Below are 18,038 nucleotides of genomic sequence, written 5' to 3'. Positions count from 1 at the left end.
TTACTTCGTGCGCCCTCTAGCATGCCGGTCTCGCACCCAGCAATTGCAACCTTGGGGTTTCCTCCGCATGCGGAACTCTGTTTTTTCGGAACTCTATTCATGCTGCGTCTTTAAGAACTTTTTCGAGAAATAAGGTGTGCATTCCTTCAAGTTGAGCTATTTGTATAGCATAACTAATTTACGTCCAATAATCTAGGAAGTTTTTATATCAAAGTTGGTTTCATACTCAGTACTTACATGCGCATGAGCTGCCTCCCTGTCGTCAATCGCATATAAGTACAAACCGACCATTGCCAAAGCCTAGATGGTGAACAAACTATTTTCCCCGTCGATATAGTTGATGGCATGGTAAACATTGCCCGCAAAAGGTATCTTGATCCGGGAAGATCCCTCTGGTTTCGAGGCCGTGAGATTGACGCACTCCTAAGAGCAAGAACTAAAAGAAATTGAACAAAGTAAAACCGAGGTTCCGTCACTCTTGCATTCGGGCGGATCTCGTAAAATCGATGAAGTTGGTCGAAGAAACAGTCCTCATCAAAAATTTGTATGACTGGCTAAGGCGAAATCGAACAATTTGAAATAAGTAGAGGACACAGTCGAGGGAAGTAGGTCACTCGTGTCTATAGGGCCAGAGGCTAAGGCTTGATCACATGCGATGGGATATGTATCTCCGTCTAGGTAAGACTGGGGAAGCTCACTTGCCGAGCCTTTTGTCGAATATATTGGTCATTATGAAGATAGGTCGGGCTGTGAGAGACCATGGCGATGCTGGGGCTGACCAAGCTATGGCAAGTGTGGGATTCAAAGGGCAAAAGGGAAATCATGGAAAGCTGGATACTAAAGTCATTTGCGCTGCTCCTGGTGAGCATCTTTAAAACCTGTTGTGGGTAGTGTGAAGGGGCTTGTTCAAATACTGCAAGAGAGATCGACGTAAGAGGATTCTGAGGATCCTCCGGCCTGGGTGCCTAAAGGCTCCTGGGCAGCCCCGAAATCATCTACCTGATGACCTGCATCAATATAATCGTAGCGGAAATAATCCTCGTGTGACCCCATTAAGCCGGTAGCACGCTGCCAATGATAGCTGAGCGCTAGCGAAGCTATTCGACCAGTTCCAGCCCACTTAGAATCCATAGGTGGAAGTAGCCTACCACCTTACTTTCTTTTGACTACTATCGTAGCTACCTCCCCTGACATCTACCTACTCTAGCCACTTTAGAATAGCCCGTGCTTTTTTTGATAACTTAAGTATGCTTTTAGTAATTACGCTTACTATTGCCTATTTATAGCTATTTTTGGCCCATAGAAAGGCGTTCCTATTCCTAGGACTAAGCTTAGCCACTAAGAAAACCGCTCACCCCCAGTTATGGCCGTTTATGGCCCACAAAAGTCGTGTCTTGATATTTATGATGATGGATATCCTAAAAAATGGATTCACTCGCGCTAAGCTTAAACCAGCACGGGTACCGTAGCTACCTTATCTGTTATGGGAAAATAAAGGGTGCGTTATTGCTGAGGCATGGAATTCGATATCGGTGCATGGAGGCCTTACCCATCCGGTTTGTATGCGAATCGCCAACGTTTCCTACTTTCAAAGGAAAGAGCTTATCTTCCCTCTGTCCTTCTTAAAGAATTAGTCTTAGGATGTTCTACCTAACACTATTATTCTCCTCTTCTCTCCCCTAGCTATCGTGATTTCTTAACATAAATAATTGTTAGCTTATATAAATTCGATAACAGACCGCTGGTAATGTGAAATCTAGTAATGTTAGTATGCTATAAGGAGTCTTCCACTTGAAGGTCTTTCATGTAGATCATGATGCCTACCTTTTCATCTTCTAATGCTACATTCCTGCCTTAGGACGTAAGGTAGGTCACGGTCAAAGCGTGGTTACACTGAATTTGGCGTTTGTGCCGAAATGGTCGTGCCTAGCTCTATGCCCGTGTTAGACCTCGCCATAAAATTGCTTTTTGAAGTACCCTATGGGTTCCGCGAACTAGCCAAAAAGCCATGTATCCATATATTATAGGATAAGGGTCATAATTCAGAGATTAGCGCACATATTTATAAGTAATATAGTTTACATGTCTGTGAAGCTCCTAGCGAGGTCTCATGCGTGACTCTAGAGCTAGTATGTAACCTTGGTACCATGCCAAAGATCGGTAGATATGCAATAAACATGCGAGCCACCCACTGTGGATACTTCTCAAACCCTGGCTGGATTTGATTTGTAAAATTCTCGAAAAATAAAAACATCTCACGACCTTGCCTGTCTATGATATCACTGGAACATTTGTGTAGCGCGATATAACCAGCAATTTTAGTAGAGGATTCAAAAAAGAGGGCATAAACAACGATGAAAGATGATTAAACACTTCTAGGTAGAGAAGGAGGCTAATCATTGAAAAGAATTGGCCAAACAAATAACATCTTCTCTATCTATCCTTGGCCTTTGATCATTAACGTGGTCGGTAAGCGAGTGGGCCATGTAAGCGAGTGGGCCACCCAACCACTTTTCCTACACATATATGCATATATATCAACTACATAACGTCTTATATTCATATAACTCTACTTGGACATGCTGTTTTTCTATGGCCAATTTCACCACAATTACCATATTTAGGTAAAGCCCGGGGTTTTGGTGTTTCCGAGGCCTGTGCTGGAGGTACCCGCGGACCTGGCCTTGCTTAAAAGAACGAATTATGAGCCTCCTGGAGCTGTAGAGCCTCTTATATGGATAGACTACCTTCTTGTGCTATCTACCTAGTCGTACGTTCACGTCTTTTCTTTTGTATATTGTGTTCGTCGCGTAGTAGCTTGTTTTCTGCCTCGAGAAGGATGCCGTTCTATATAGTAATTTAACAGCCTTGATAAGCTGGTTTAACGCGGTTTGAGATAGTGATGGAGGGCTTCTTGAGCGTTGCTTAAGGAAAGCTTTAATTAAGGATGCTTGCTTATAAAGCTCGTCGACGTTCGCGGGTGTATATAGATGAAATATACTTGTTTAACTACCGCGGCTTGCTAGAGGTGTCGGCGTATGAAGTCGAATATTAAGCTTTGATAGTATTGGCTTAGGATTAAATAGCACTAATCCTACTACTTAAAAGCTATTCTGAATTATGCTGAATTTAAAGGCTTAAACATGAGCTTTTAGATAGGCTAGAAGGAAGTTGAGCTTATTGATATAGCTAATTCTAAGCCGCATTTTTTAGTTAATAAAGCTACTATACGCGCGCTTTAAAACTGTAAAACACCTAATATTAAGCGGTTATAAAAGATATAAAGAGTACGTAGGTATATAGAGTGGAATAATATCTAAATCCGCGTAAATTTAATCGAATCTTGACGTGAGATAGCTTCTATATCTATTAAGAATAAGAAGTCGATATCGCCTACGCGTATAGTAAGTTATTAATAGAATAAATTATTTTTAAAGCTAGCGAAGGCCTATCTTATTAGTCGTCTATCTATTATCACTAATTTTAAAGCGCTAATTATGTGGAAGTTCCTCGAACCATACCTGATTATATTACTTTCCTTTAAAGATTATTATTAGTGGAAGCGCCTATCTTAACGCGCTAATTAACTCGATTGTAGTTACCCACTCACGATTTCCTAGCTATAAAACTAATCTCCGACTGTAGTATTCTACCTAGGTAATCACTTTTTATGTTAAATAAAGCCCTATCGCGAATCCTATCTCGTTAAAGTTATAGATATCGTCCGTGAGGATGCTATATTATTGGATAGTAGATTAGATGAGGTTAAACTACTCCTAGATGATCTTTAGGTCTTCTTATAGTGCTCGTTGGTAGTTATATCGTCTTAAGAAGCGTGATTTAAGCTCTTAATGACGTTTAGTAAAGTTATATACCCATTTTTCACTAACGGTTTGAATCTAGGTGGAACCACGCTTTTTAAGGAGAATATTGGCCATATCTCGTACGTGAGCTTATATAGGGGCTACTCCACGAAGATCTAGAGATAATATACGTTATATAAGGATATTCTCTTTAATTTTAGTTAATTTATAACCATTAGCGCGAGATTTAGTCCGATTTATGGTGCCGCGGAGTGGTTAGGTAGCCCACTCGCTTATATGGCCCACTCGCTTACCGACCACGTTAGGGTGGCTTATACCATAAATTAGCCGTATAAAACCATAACGCGTCTCTAGTGTCACTTTTCTTTATATCTCTTATAGATTAGACACGGATGTCATATAGCGGTGTGATCACGATCCATACAAATAAAGCAAGTAGCCAAAGTCGTACCTCGAACGACAAACCTGACGTAATAGCACAAACTCTCTAACAATGCCAATAAAACAAGAGGCTATATGACGGCTTCTACTAGTATGGTAATCATCATGATGATGCACGGGCGATGTTTATATCCCAAAAAGCCCTAAACTGTGAAAATCGTGATTCACATCGAACAGACTGGGCGCGCGTGTCTTTAAAACTCGAGTATAATTGTAAAGATACCCTTTGTTTGTTATTGTTATTGTATCTAATGGTATTTAGGCCATAGGAGACGAAGAGCTTTATATATTTTACCGATATTGACCGATTTATCTTTTTAGCATATGACATTTGAATATAGCTCTGGCGACATAGCCATGGTTAATGAATGCTGGCCGAGCTCCTATTGTTGGGCCACTGATCACTTATCTTGTATAGGTAGCGCATTTCTAAGGAATAGATAAATAATACCAGAGTTGCTAATTATATACTGTACGGGCCTAGATCCGCCAATAAGCTATCGAAACACTACTTGAAGCATCAAGCAAACCTGTTTATCTAAAATGCCTTCTTGTTCCATGATTTCTGCCTCTCCTTCCATTTTCAACCGGTCGGGAAGGTTTCATCATGATCGCTACTTATATCATTATGACATGATGGTTAAACAACGGAAATAGATGTTCCACTCTTGAGCTCGAATACGAGTTTGGCAGAATTGGCATGGTTTCACGGGCGCTGGTTTGAATTTCGTCAAAGATTGGTCATTATGATTTCATCAGCAGCTGGGCAAGATCTCAATCAATTTGATCAAGCTTCATTATAGCTTCTGATATTACTGATCGATTATATAAATATGTGGTGCTTTTCCTGGTTTATTCTAAATTTCTTCAATCCATACATAACCTCGTAACCTTTACTACCTAACATTTTACAAGGGCCACGATGTCTGACAACACCAACCCTGGTAATTTCGCCAACAGGCCCCATGAAGAAGTTGAGAATATTGCTCGGAAGGGTGGGCAGTCTAGCCATCAAGGCGGATTTGCTTCGATGGATCCCCAGAAGCAGGTTAGTGAAAGCGTCCATTACTGTATATGACATTCTATAGCTAAAGTTTTCCTTTTAAGAGGGACATTGCATCGTCGGGAGGTCACGCTTCAAGCGGAAGCTTCAAGCCCGGAGACGAGAGAGCTAAGGAAGCAGGTCGCAAAGGGGGCCAAAGTACCGATCAGCCGAATGAATAGGATGGTTTCATTGCCTGTGGAGTCACTGTCGTAGCGACTCGCAAGTTGTTGTTTTCAAATGGTATTAACAGCTTTAAATAAAGCCTGATGTTGGTAGTCTCGATTCCTAGTAAAATATTCCCTCTGTTCTGAGGGTGTAAGTTTGTACTCCGTAATTCCGTTATATCTCCTGTAAAGGCCTGCCAAAGCTGCTCAACCTCTTATTAGAGTTGATCCCATTATTCTCCCAGCAGCAAATGGCATGATGTGTTTATTAGATGAAGCCGCTAGCTAAAGAGCTGATGTAGATTCAAAGGAAGTGCTGTTGTAAGATGGTTTTGTTACTCCTCCTTAAAATAAAATATGTTATCACTATTGAACTAGAAGCCTCTAAATAGTCAATACATAGAGAAGATTTTTGAGGTTACTCTCCCACTAATGGGTGTATTTGAGGGTTTGAGAAGCCCATTAATAGGTATGAATTTGGCGACCTTAAGTATTGGGTTATAGCACTGCTCTGGAGAGTCACCGTTTAAAAAACGGCCTCCGCCTTTTTCAGCCTTCATGGTCACTTCTTTCTTACCGGCCTCCTACAGACGCGTTCAAATTGTAGAGCCGTTCAATGCTGAGGCTCTACTATCTCCCGTGCAAAGCTGTCAATATTTCTGCTGACCTTAGGAACCCGCAAACAAATGTTTAGTTATGGGGAGTCACAAAGCAGGGCATTGGCCAAACCCACCAACGAACGTTGGCGAGGTGATTTTAAACGATACCGTGGTCTTAGGACTCGATGGAGTCGACAGAAAGGTTTATATGTCTTAATTCTCATGATCATCTTGCTTGAAGCCCCTATGCATGAATGTCTTCCTCGGAGACTACAGTCCCGAACGCATCTGCTAGCTCACTCAACACAACGGACACCAGATTCTCGGCCTTGACACCAGGAATATCCCTGTCACCAACCGCATCTCTCACGACGAGCACATCATATCCAAGCTCAGCAGCCGCTCGCGTAGTGGTAGAGACACAGACGTGCGCCATATAGCCAACCAACACGACTTTCCTTCCCACATCGCCTAGACCTTGCAGATAGGCATGTAGATCGGTCTTTGCGAACGAGCTAGGAAAATTCTTGGTGACCACTTTCTCGCCTGCTTTAGGGTTGAGTTCCTCAAACTCTTGCACCAAGGGGGTGTTTGGCGTGAAGATGGGTGCGCCTTCGGGCACCTCATGGACGACGTGCACGATGTTTCTGCCGTTGCCAGCTTGACGGTAACGTTCTAGTAGTTTAGTTATGGATTTGCGGGTTTCTGTAACATTTTCGGTCTTGAGAGCGCCTATAGCGTATTCGTTCTGAGCGTCGATAATGATGAGAGTTGAGTCTTGCGGGGAAGCTGAGGAGCGGCGAATCCCGACGATCTCACGGAAGGATTGAGCGGTAGAAGACATTGTATAGTAAACGGATTTTGTAAAATGGAAGATTGGATATCTTGCAGTAGAAACGTTCGATATTAAAAAGAAGAGTGGGTTTATATGTGTTTATATGGAGGGTATATTGCACTTGGTATGCTTTGCTTAGGAAACCCCATAGGTCTTGCGGGTGACAAATAATGATGGACTGGGTCGGCCATCCCACCTGGACAGCCTGAGGCGATCACCTCAGCTATCTCACGTTGGACCCGGATCTAAGGGCGAATGACGTAATACCTGACTTCCTGACCGGTTAACTTAGTTGCGGACATCGGAGGCGAAGGTGAGGTTCCAATGTAATTATATTTATTGACAGAAACATATTACAGATGTATTATTTTAAACTCAAGGGCATGATTCTCTCTAAAATGACTGGTTCTAAATTGGAAATTTGTACGGCCGATTAGAGAGCAAAACTATCTTATGTAGCACTATGGGTTTTCAGTAAAAGACCGAGTAAGCAATGTAACACACCTGTTTCTTCACATTTGATAGAATTTTGCCACTCTAGCGTGAAAGAAACTAAGAAGGTGAATATGCACGATTGTTGCTGTTTATAGCCTCCTTCTTAATTTGAGTCTAATAAGTCGCATCTTATATGATAGTCTCTGCTATATCCAATCAAAGCTAACTCGTGCGTCATGTAGAAGAGCAGATGATTGAGATATCCAGTTTCTCGCATCTCCATTATCCCGTCCGACTGCGGATGAATCAGACTTGTTTAACACCTCAGACCCCCTGCCCCACGGAGCATTCCAAAGTTCATCACTGTCAGGCATGCAAAAGGACAAGTCGGCCAGGGTCAATAGATCATTTCTGTCACCATTGAAACATTCTCCGCTCAAGTCAAAGGAGGTTGGAGTGGACAACCGGCATACCTTATAGAGGGCTAGTCCAAATCTCTTGATCTCTTCAACGATCACATACATAAGCGCGAGTGGCGCATCGACATCGTGTTGCTGAAGCATGTTGGGATAGTAGAAAATATCCCACCGTCGACAGCTTTGAATAAGCGCAGCCAAGAGGTCGTATTTGTCGTCTGGTAATCGGCAGCGCATGCTCAAATCTGTACTATTATTTCCTCTTGTAATGAAAAGAGAAAGGACGATATTCAAGAGCACACTTTGAAATGTTGTTATAGGCCACGGGGTATTTGTTTGTTGGCGTGGACTTGAGTTGGAGATGCACCATCGGTCCTAGAGCGAAAGGATTATATCAACACATAATTATATATGCAGTTAGTGTTATAATGCTTTCCTCACTATTTGAGCGTAAAATGCGGAACATAGTTTATTATGTAGACGTATTGATGCGTCTCGTGCCTCCTGAGTTCCTTTTACCTAAAGTCCGATTGCGACAACGGATTGAATAAGTACACAAGGTTCCTTAGTGAAGTCAAATGTACTTCGATGGAGAAACGGCCATCTTGGATGGAAAGTATTAAAGTAAATATCAATATAGTCATGAGCAATCCACAGGGAAGCGTTAGGAACGGATTCATTAATCGTGGAAATAGGCGGCAAAGGGCATAGATCATCGATCGAAAACTGTAGTTCGCTCACGGTTTTAACACCACTAGGCACATAGGAGACGCCGCGATGTTGATAGGCACTGCATGGTAATACACCTTCACAACGGACTTTCCGTGCATGACATGCAGTATATGCCCTAAATTTTCGAGACGGTAGCAGTTCTCTCTGTAGATGGTAAGTCCGGATATGGCGTCGCAATAGGTCACTGATTACTCTGAGTCGAAAGTCTTCCCAATGGATCGAAGAAACTACTCACTTCCTGGTCAGGATGCTCTCATAATAAGGACAGGCGAAATTGATTTCCTTATCATGATAATTACGATGTCGATTCAGGTGCTCTTTGCGCCGATATTTGGCGTTGCAATCTGGATAGTCACATTGGAACCACAAGGGAACAATATCAGCAGGAAGCGGCATTGTACAGAATTTTTGCAAACCTTTCCATTTCACAATTTTGTGAAATGGTAAAAGTGAATGAGGCAAAAAGGGAGAAGATAAGGTAATGGCTGGGAGCTCCGGTGGGCCCCCACGAAAGTCTCCAATGAAATTCCGCCGGTCATCCCACTTGATGAATAACTCCACAGGTGGCGCTAGCTGAATAAATATCCCATGGATAAACCGGCAAGTGGGATAGGCCGACTATCCAAGTGTAATCTATAAATGGCAAACCTTCGAAATGGAGGTATTCATTTTACTACCTCCACTACCTTGGAAAGAGTTTTTGACATTTCAATGTATCTCAAATGGAGTGCACTACAAATTCAATGCCCAACCTCTATCATCCTAGAACATTGCGCAATGACTCTGAACAAACCGACAGTCTCGATGTCGGTACCGATACCTACTTCGCCTCACATCTTGAGCCAGCAATTTCCAAATTGGCCAGCATACACGCAGCTCCGGAATTCGAAGTTTACTGGGATTCTGGTGACCCGGAAAATCCCCGCCTGTGGCCGCTTTGGTACAAATGTCTCACTGTCGCTGCTATGAGTCTTGGAGCTACAGTCGTCAGTCTCTCCAGCACACTGTACACATCTGGGATTCCAGGACTACAAGAAGATTTTCGCGTTTCGAAGATCGTGGCTCTCCTTGGTGTCACCACTTACCTTCTTGGAATGGGGATAGGCAGCATCTTTTTTGCTCCACTTAGCGAGCTTGTGGGACGGCGTCCAGTCTATATTGTCTCAATGATAATATTTTTACTTTTATTGTTGCCGAGTGCTTTGGCTCAAAACATTGCTTCAATCCTCGTGGGCAGGTTCTTTGGAGGATTCTTTGGAAGTGCATTGATGTCGAACTCGCCCGCGTCTGTGAATGATATCGTCTCGGATAAGCACCGTGCTTTAGCATTTGGCTTCTGGTCTATTGGCCCCACCAACGGCCCTGTATATGGCCCAATCATAGGAGGGTTTGTGTTCCAATATCTTGGCTGGAGGTGGACAAATTGGATTGTCCTCATCATTGGGGGTATGGTCCTGGTCCTGATAGCCTCTGTCAAAGAAACATACGCCCCCGTGATCTTGAAAAAGCGCGCTGCGATAAAAAGAAAGGAGACACAGGACTCAAAATGGTGGACACGCTATGATGATGATGTCGGCTTTACATCTTCACTTAGAACCAATCTCAAGAGACCTTTCGTGATGCTCCTAACAGAGCCGATATGGTAAACTATTTCCTTTCCATACTACAAAGCCAGGGCTAACATTCTAGTAGTATATTCTGGGATGGCTACGTTGCGATTGTTTACGGCATCCTTTACCTATGTTTCGTCGCGTATCCAATCGCTTTCCAACAAGAACGTGGGTGGTTGCCAGGCATCGGTGGTCTTTCGTTCGTCGGTATAGGCGTCGGTGTCTTGATCGCCATCGCTTGCGAACCTTTGTTTCGTAAAGTGATCAATCTTCATCACAAGAATCCAGAAACCGGCATGGTTCAACCAGAGGCTATGGTCAGCGTCGTAATTTTTGGTGCTATCCTTTTAGCCATTGGCCAGTTGTGGTTTTCCTGGACTTGTACTCCAAATGTTCACTGGATCGTCCCCATCCTAGCCGGTGTCCCCTTTGGAATTGGTAATGCATGCGTCTTCATTTACGCCTCGAACTACATTGCCCGGTCATACGGCATTTACGCCGCATCTGCGCTTGCAGGAAATATGCTCACTCGCAGTATTATGGGAGCATTTCTCCCTCTTGCGGGACCATCAATGTATAAGGCTCTGGGTTTGAATTGGGCAAGTACAATCCTGGGAATTGTTGAGGCAGTATGCGTCTTGATACCCGTTGTCTTCTACTTTTACGGACACAGAATTCGAAAGGCGAGTCGCTTTATTAAAGAGGTAGAAAAGCTGCAGGCAGCTTGAAAAAACTTATTAGCAAAATTCATATGTGCTTCATGTTTGTTCAAAGTGTAAATGAATGGTTACGATAAGTCAGTCATTCTATAGCAACGTTCAAAAATTCATCTATCCGCAAACCGGTGTACACGTGTCTATCCTATAACGTGTCGTGACTAAAGTCCAAGGTACAGTTGGATATAAGGTCTAGAGAGGTTGACTTTTTCTTTCGCAGTTGCAACGGGATATCCAGAATAGGATACATTTAGTCGGAGTAAGCTTTCGTGCGCAGCAGATAGCAGTTGTGTTGTCATGAAGGCCATATACACACTAAAATATTCTAACTAAATGCGTAAGATACAAACGTTGCTCCATCTAGCGATCTTGAATTATCCCTGCCATATTAGCCCGTAAACGGCCAGATTCTCTGCCAGGCCTTTGGTGTGCAACCCTTGGAAGTCACTACGAAGACTCGAAGAGGCACGCGGGGTCGGTTTACAATATTGCGGTCTTAATTCCCGAATTTGACCGGCAGAAAATGCAGAAAATAAAAATACATTTGAATTACCATTATAGACCATTAATTAACTAATGTACGAAGTGCCTTGGATTTTGGACAGGAAAATAAAGCTTCTAATCCTATACAAATACATATATCACCCACGTTTGGGTGGCTGGCTAGTTAGATATCTTTCGCCATATATGAAAAATGAAGCTTTTGGTCCCATACAAAATCGTGCATCTCATCTTTAGGTGGTATACTACATTCATAATGGATCAAAGCTTTCATTTTTATGAGGGTCATCGATCATGGTCATTCCGTAGTTACACTGTAGATAGATGTCCAAAAGCGGTCTGAGTTCAGTTAAATTCGGGCATCAAGGCCTCAATATTGTGAGAGCGACCCTGCGCGCCATGCCCCTTCGTGCAGTGGCAAGTGCTTACCCCGTAAAGAGTAGAGGAAAATGACTCATCGTAATTCACAACCACTGGACTGAATTGCTGAATAAACCCGTGGGATATCCCGCAAAGCTATTATAAATTTCTCTCCATTTTCGTGGCAAAATTGAAACTTTTATCTCCGCGGGTGGGATGAACCGAACTTACATCATCAGCAGGATGAAACGGAATTTCTAACATTTTCAAAAAAGCAAAGTATTTAAACCTCGGTTTCCATTGAGCGGAGAATCTTAATATCCCATTCCATTGAATCACATCCACAGTATCAAAAGGCTACATCCACGACTTTTGCTCTTACCACAGCCATGGCAGCAACATCCAAACCAACCCTTACAATCACACATATCACCACTGCAACTGCCATTCTCAATATTGATGGAGTCAACTTCCTGACAGATCCCTTCTTCGGGGCCATCGAAGGGACAGAGTATGACTCGACCGCGGTCTGGGAACAAATGGACCTGAAACCGTACGGTCTTGACAGCATCCCGCCGCCACCGCACCTTGTTAACAAGCAAGGACCAGCGCTTCAGCTCAATGAGCTGCCGCCTATCGATGCTGTGCTTCTTAGCCATGAGGATCACCTTGACAATTTGGACCCAGAAGGCCGTAAGCTGCTGGATGGTCGAAAGGTATTTACCACCGTGGACGGTGCCTCCAACTTGCGCCCACGCCCAGGAGTCATTGGCCTTCGCCCCTGGGAGACTGTGACTTCTTGTATCGGAGGAAAAACGTACCGAATCACTGGTACCCCTTGCAAGCACTTCCCAGTTGGAGAAGTTACGGGATTCGTCCTAGAGACCGATTCCTTTGGTGTTGATCCTTCTGGCAAGCCTAATGCAATCTACTTCTCCGGAGATACTGTCTATATTGATGAACTGCAAGAGATTGGAAAGAGATGGCACATTACTGCAGGCATTTTCAATTTGGGCAATGCCACCTTTGAGTTCCCAACTGGCCCTATTCAGATTACAATGGACGGTAAACAAGCTGTTCAGCTTGCCCGTGATATTGGCGTCGACGTCATGATCCCAATCCATTTTGAATCGTGGGATCACTTTAAGGAGGGCCGGGAGGAGTTACTGGAGGTTTTCACCCAGGAGGCATTTCAGGACAAAGTGTGCTGGACAGTTCCTGGCGTTCCTAAGGTTGTTCTTTGATTGTGAATCCTCAATATTGCGGCCGTATAGACCTCTTTCTACTTCATGTTTTGTTTCGTTTCGTCTATTTCCTCTAATTTCGTGAGGCCGACCATTCTACCTATAAGTTTATTTAGATAGATCCCTTAGATTCAAAAGCGAAGATTTCAATTTAACCTATACTCTATGCTTAAAGGGAATTAGGGGCTCACTGGCTTTCTTCGCCCCCTGATTGGCTGTCGGTGCGTGCTCCCGCACCCACGCCGCCGTGGCCGTGCGGGGGTTAGACCTGGACAAAACCCGTGGGAGCTACTAAATTCTAGAGTCCCGTGCCCGTGGGAGCTTAGTCATACTGGACGGGACTAACGTATTTCACAAGCGAGCGGAACACCCGGTCGGCCGGAACACCCCAACCAAAACGCGTCAATTAATTAGACTATTCTTCTTCAACCACCCGCCATGCCACCAGTTCGCTCTCAAAATCGTCAAAAATTGATAGAACAAGAAGGACGAATCTTAGTTGCTATCCAGGCTCTTGAAACGCAGAAAGAGCTCTCAATTCGCAAAGCAGCGCTTATATATGATATCCCCCATACAACGTTATACGCACGTCTTCGTGGACGTCAAAACCGCGTCGAATCACGCGCAAATTCGTTCAAATTGACTGAAATCGAGGAGAATTCGCTTAAGTAGTGGGTCATATCTATGGCTATACGTGGAGCGGCCCCACGAGTCACGACCTTCTATGGTGCAAGAAATGGCTAATCTCTTACTTGCCACTCGTGGAACAACCTTAATTTAAACCGTTGGCAAAAAACTGGGTTACGAACTTTATTAAACGACACCTAGAACTTAAAATAAGGTTCTAAGGCGCTACGATTATAAGCGTGCTAAATGCGAGGACCCTAAAGTTATTAATAGCTGGTTTGACCTGGTTCAAAAGACAGTTCTTGAGTATGGGATTAAGCAAGACGATATCTATAACTTTGATGAGATAGGCTTCGCGATGGGTTTAACCGCGACCGCGAAGGTTATTATAAGAGCGGATACTAGTGGTTAGCGCTATCCACTTTTACAACCTGGAAATCGTGAATGGATAACCTCGATTAAGTTTATAGGCGCGTCTAGATATAGCCTACCTCTAATAGTTATCTTTAACTGGAGAAGCAGGAATCTATAGTGAAAAGAAAGCTTCAGAAGCGCATACAATATGGCTCACAGAGTCCTACCTCTTCATTAGAGCTACGGTTGGACAAGATCATTAAAAGCAGTGAAATGGCTTTAAATGAGGCAACCCTTGCACGTCAAGAAATTCGTGATTTACGAGCTGATAATGAATGGAAAGGCCCAAAGCGGAAGCACTCTACTAGGCAGCTAGCTATCGCAGAGGGTATGGCTATTCAGGAAGGCCTAGAGCGATTTCAGCATAAAGACAAGGTCGATGAAGCTCAAAATGCGCCTCTTATAGATCCAATGCTTTCTGCAGTTGGACCGCGCGTACGGGCGCCCCCCACTGTTCTAATTGTCATATTCGAGGACATTTTAGAGTTCCATGTCCTAATCCACTTAGTAATTAATTTTTATATAGAAATGCAGTTATTTCGTTGGTATAGACCCTTCTATTTAGCGCATGGGCAGGAATTGGCGGGTGGTGACTCGCTCGGTAGGACCCAGCTCGTAGACCTTGAACCAGTCGCCGGAGCCATCGTAGTCTTTCACATCGCCTGGTGCTTTTGAGAGGTAGACTTGCATGGGAGCTGGGTGTTGGATTGTAGCGCCGAAATCGAGACCGAAGCCGATTGTGTCGCCGGCTTTGACTTTGTAGGTGGTGAAATACGTTAACCCGCTCCGAGTCGCTTAGCTAATCTGCCCAATGTAAGCAAGCTCAGCTACAGGAGAAAGAGGGGCTTTCTCACCCTTATGTATCCCAGGGACTATGCTTTTTATCAAGGAAAAAATATGGCCTCCGTTCTTATTCATGATGGATACCCCCCTTTGATCAGGCCAAGCGCCTTATTGAAGGAGCGCGCCAATATCTAAAGAAAGACGACTTGTCTTTGGAATGTTATCGGGTACTCGTGCAGGCAGATTATCACCTTCAACGCACGAGTGAGTATCTTGAACGGGATGACAACTCTCTGATGCATTATCGGCTCCTTCAACAGGTAAAGCACCTAATCGAGGGATCCTGCTACTATATTAAAAGAGCGAAGATGTCTCACGAGTGCTATCGACTTCTCATGCAGGCGAAGGATCTTATCGATGAATCTCACCAACATTTCCAACGCCATAACGGTTTTCTGGAGCGTGGATGTACATTTTCCGTTGAAAAATACTGCTATGAACCGCTTGACGCAGAAGATACAATTCGTCTGCTGGAATTTGAGAATGAAGAAGGACACATGGGTTTTATCAGATGTCAAATGAAACATGTCCGTCTCACCGATGAGCCGATATACGAGGCACTCTCGTACGCCTGGGGCGACCCAATACCCACCATAACGGTCATCTGCAATGATCGAATATTCAAAGTGTCAGCAAATCTCGAATCAGCGCTGTTTCGTCTGCAGCAAACTGCTGTTCCCTTCTGGATAGACGCCATCTGTATCAACCAGACCGACAATGCAGAGCGATCAAAGCAAGTGAAAATGATGAGTCACATTTATCAAAAAGCCAGGAGGGTGAATATTTGGCTCGGCGAAAGCGATGGTGAGACTTGGGCCCCATTGTCGCCTACCTACTCGTTGCTCAAAATCCCGGCGGTTCTTGCATCCACAGGTCGTCGAAACTGCCTTGAGATGACCCCTTTGGAGTTAAGAAAGCATCTCGCCATCTCAGGCTCTGGAGATCCCGCCGTAGAGAGCTTCTTCAGACTGATGATGCGACCGTGGTTCCGACGCATATGGATAATACAGGAGGTTGCCGTCTCACGTGAAGCGTGGGTTTGGTGTGGGAGGTTTGCGGTCCAGTGGAAAGATTTCGCTCTCGCCTTGAAATATGCTAAAGAGGCTGGGCTTGCCACAAAAATCAACGGGAACCTTTTTGAGAGGGTCCATCGGATTGAGCTAGTGCGTCAGGAAGTCGCGGACAGCAATTTCACCCAGAGGGATGTACACCACCTTCTCTTCAGATACTATGACTTTCTGGCAACAAATCGAAAGGATAAGGTTTACGCAGTCCTCGGCTTAGCTAAAGAGCCCATAGTCAACGTTGACTATGGTTTGGATGACCGGCAGGTGTATATTGATGCCGCTGTGGAGATTCTCCGTCGAAGCGAAAATTTTGACCTCCTCGGTGCATGTCGGATTCCTTTGGGCTACACTCGGACTGCCCTTTCAAATTTACCTTCCTGGGTCCCGGATTGGAGTGTCTCAAAACCGTTCATGCCTCTAAGAATGCAAGGTCTTCCGCAGGAACAGGAATTCGCTGGGTTTTCAGCCTCCGGACCCTACTTCCGTTATCCCCCATCATTTTCGGACGACCAGGAGCGGCTGTGCCTATATGGGCACTTTACAGACAAGATAGAGCTGAGTACAAATTCTATGGTGCCAAAAGCTGCGCCGGCACTCGCACCGAGGGGATTCGAGTTTTCATACCTAGACTTCATTCGCCACACATATCATTTGCTGCAGGCAGCAGGGACCTGGGTCCGGTTGATCTCTCAACAGCCAGACGACATGTACATAACTGGAGAAACAGTAAAGGAAGCGTTGCTACAAACTATGTGCTGTGGCCAGGCGGATGACAATTTCAGGAACCAGTATGGTCACAACCGCGCTATTCATCGACTGCGAAACTACATTTTAGCGAACGCCCTCCGCTCCGAGATGACGTTCGTAACTTTCTTGATTTTGTACACTGTTTTTTATCAACTACTGAGGACTCTATGCTGCATAAACATCCACGAAGTACACAGTGAGGACGTCGAGGAATGCTCTGATGATGCTCACAGGGTGACTAGCACTTCTCCCCTCTTGATGTTGGAACAAGCACCCCATCTGTTTTCAGGCGACTGGGGCATAGGAATTACCAGTATGAAGTATATTGCACTGGTCCCTGGTACCATGTTTCTTCAGCCCCAGAGGATATATATGGTGGGGGTGTTTCTGGGTTGCAAAGTGCCTTTGATTCTGTCGCCAGTTGAGGATGGATGGGAGTTTATTGGAGAATGCTACATACATGGGATAATGCACGGGGAGGCCTTTAATATAGAAAGATGTGAAAAAATATGGGTAGGCTAATGTCAGAGTATGTTTTAATATTCTTGGAATCTACAGAGTTGATCGTTGGTTGGTGAACTAATACTCAGGCAGTTAGTTGAGGGCGGCCACGCCACGCAGAATCAAAGCAAAGACAACTAACCGAACCCCACAACACTTGAAGGTCTGAACTGAAACATAACATGTGCGGTCTAACCAGCTACGGGACCCTGCGGGAAGATATTGCGAACCAAGTCATTGGGCAACATATTCCGCAGGCATTGGAATATCCCTGCCGCTACTGGATGTACCATTTAAAGAAGGTTAGGACCGAAGAATGGGGGAAAGACGTATCCTCTTTCCTAAAGAAGCATTTCATTCATTGGCTAGAGGCAATAGACTTGATGGAACTTGCATCAGAGGCTGTTGGTATTATCAGTACTCTTCAGTCAAAGGCCGTGGTGAGTCCGTACCTTAACTGCCTTAATCCTAGCTTTTAAGGCCGACTGAATACATTACAAAATCAGACCGATGTAGAGTTTTCCAAATTCTTACAGGACGGTTACCGATTTGTTCTTCCAGACGATCAACATAGCTCCGCTTCAAGTCTATTGCTCTGGACTCGTGTTCTCCCCAACAGACAGTATTATTAGAAGAATCTTCAGCAATAAACAACCTAGCTAGCTGCCTGTGTTACTCGCAGTGCAGAAGTTGGGGGGGCGCAGAGCTGCAGACCCTCGAGGGCCATTCTAATTAGATTAAATCAGTGTCCTTCTCGCCGGATGGCCGGAGGATCGTGTCAGGGTCTAGCAATAACACTATTAAGCTCTAGGATGCACAGACCGGCGCCGAGCTGCGCACCCTAGAGGGTCATTCCAGTTCCGTTTACTCAGTGGCTTTCTCGCCAGATAGCCAGAGGATAGTGTCAGGATCTATAC

The 18,038-nt window shown here is 44.4% G+C and overlaps 8 protein-coding genes across 8 annotated transcripts; 5 read left to right on the top strand and 3 right to left on the bottom strand.

Annotated features, from left to right (window-relative positions):
* Positions 1 to 5,187: 5,187 nt before the first annotated feature.
* Positions 5,188 to 5,489, top strand: N7484_002522 (con-10 family general stress protein; the record flags this gene model as incomplete). Its single annotated transcript, XM_057112942.1, has 2 exons — positions 5,188 to 5,313; positions 5,373 to 5,489. The coding sequence occupies 2 exons, from the start codon at positions 5,188 to 5,190 to the stop codon at positions 5,487 to 5,489; spliced, it is 243 nt and encodes an 80-aa protein (XP_056973082.1).
* An 828-nt stretch (positions 5,490 to 6,317) lies between these two features.
* On the bottom strand, positions 6,318 to 6,917 carry N7484_002521 (putative isochorismatase family hydrolase; the record flags this gene model as incomplete). The annotated part of the gene is made up of 1 exon (XM_057112941.1): positions 6,318 to 6,917. The coding sequence occupies one exon, from the start codon at positions 6,915 to 6,917 to the stop codon at positions 6,318 to 6,320; it is 600 nt and encodes a 199-aa protein (XP_056973081.1).
* Positions 6,918 to 7,549: 632 nt separating this feature from the next.
* Positions 7,550 to 7,906, bottom strand: N7484_002520 (uncharacterized protein; the record flags this gene model as incomplete). Its single annotated transcript, XM_057112940.1, has 1 exon — positions 7,550 to 7,906. The coding sequence occupies one exon, from the start codon at positions 7,904 to 7,906 to the stop codon at positions 7,550 to 7,552; it is 357 nt and encodes a 118-aa protein (XP_056973080.1).
* A 1,328-nt stretch (positions 7,907 to 9,234) lies between these two features.
* On the top strand, positions 9,235 to 10,829 carry N7484_002519 (MFS transporter; the record flags this gene model as incomplete). The annotated part of the gene is made up of 2 exons (XM_057112939.1): positions 9,235 to 10,133; positions 10,184 to 10,829. 2 exons carry the CDS (start codon positions 9,235 to 9,237, stop codon positions 10,827 to 10,829), a joined length of 1,545 nt encoding a protein of 514 aa, XP_056973079.1.
* A 1,238-nt stretch (positions 10,830 to 12,067) lies between these two features.
* N7484_002518 (MBL fold metallo-hydrolase) lies at positions 12,068 to 12,922 on the top strand (the record flags this gene model as incomplete). The annotated part of the gene is made up of 1 exon (XM_057112938.1): positions 12,068 to 12,922. The coding sequence occupies one exon, from the start codon at positions 12,068 to 12,070 to the stop codon at positions 12,920 to 12,922; it is 855 nt and encodes a 284-aa protein (XP_056973078.1).
* Positions 12,923 to 14,524: 1,602 nt separating this feature from the next.
* Positions 14,525 to 14,881, bottom strand: N7484_002517 (glycosyl hydrolase family 61-domain-containing protein; the record flags this gene model as incomplete). The annotated part of the gene is made up of 2 exons (XM_057112937.1): positions 14,525 to 14,718; positions 14,818 to 14,881. 2 exons carry the CDS (start codon positions 14,879 to 14,881, stop codon positions 14,525 to 14,527), a joined length of 258 nt encoding a protein of 85 aa, XP_056973077.1.
* A 233-nt stretch (positions 14,882 to 15,114) lies between these two features.
* On the top strand, positions 15,115 to 16,924 carry N7484_002516 (HET domain-containing protein; the record flags this gene model as incomplete). The annotated part of the gene is made up of 2 exons (XM_057112936.1): positions 15,115 to 16,854; positions 16,910 to 16,924. The coding sequence occupies 2 exons, from the start codon at positions 15,115 to 15,117 to the stop codon at positions 16,922 to 16,924; spliced, it is 1,755 nt and encodes a 584-aa protein (XP_056973076.1).
* A 379-nt stretch (positions 16,925 to 17,303) lies between these two features.
* Positions 17,304 to 17,753, top strand: N7484_002515 (NACHT and WD40 domain protein; the record flags this gene model as incomplete). The annotated part of the gene is made up of 2 exons (XM_057112935.1): positions 17,304 to 17,561; positions 17,658 to 17,753. 2 exons carry the CDS (start codon positions 17,304 to 17,306, stop codon positions 17,751 to 17,753), a joined length of 354 nt encoding a protein of 117 aa, XP_056973075.1.
* Positions 17,754 to 18,038: the final 285 nt, after the last annotated feature.

The sequence above is a fragment of the Penicillium longicatenatum genome (assembly GCF_028827895.1).
Source record: "Penicillium longicatenatum strain IBT 33135 chromosome Unknown contig_2_segment0_segment0, whole genome shotgun sequence".
Classification (NCBI taxonomy): domain Eukaryota; kingdom Fungi; phylum Ascomycota; class Eurotiomycetes; order Eurotiales; family Aspergillaceae; genus Penicillium; species Penicillium longicatenatum.
The sequence above is the reverse complement of the archived record's forward strand: the minus strand, read 5'-3'. Positions and strand labels throughout refer to the sequence as shown.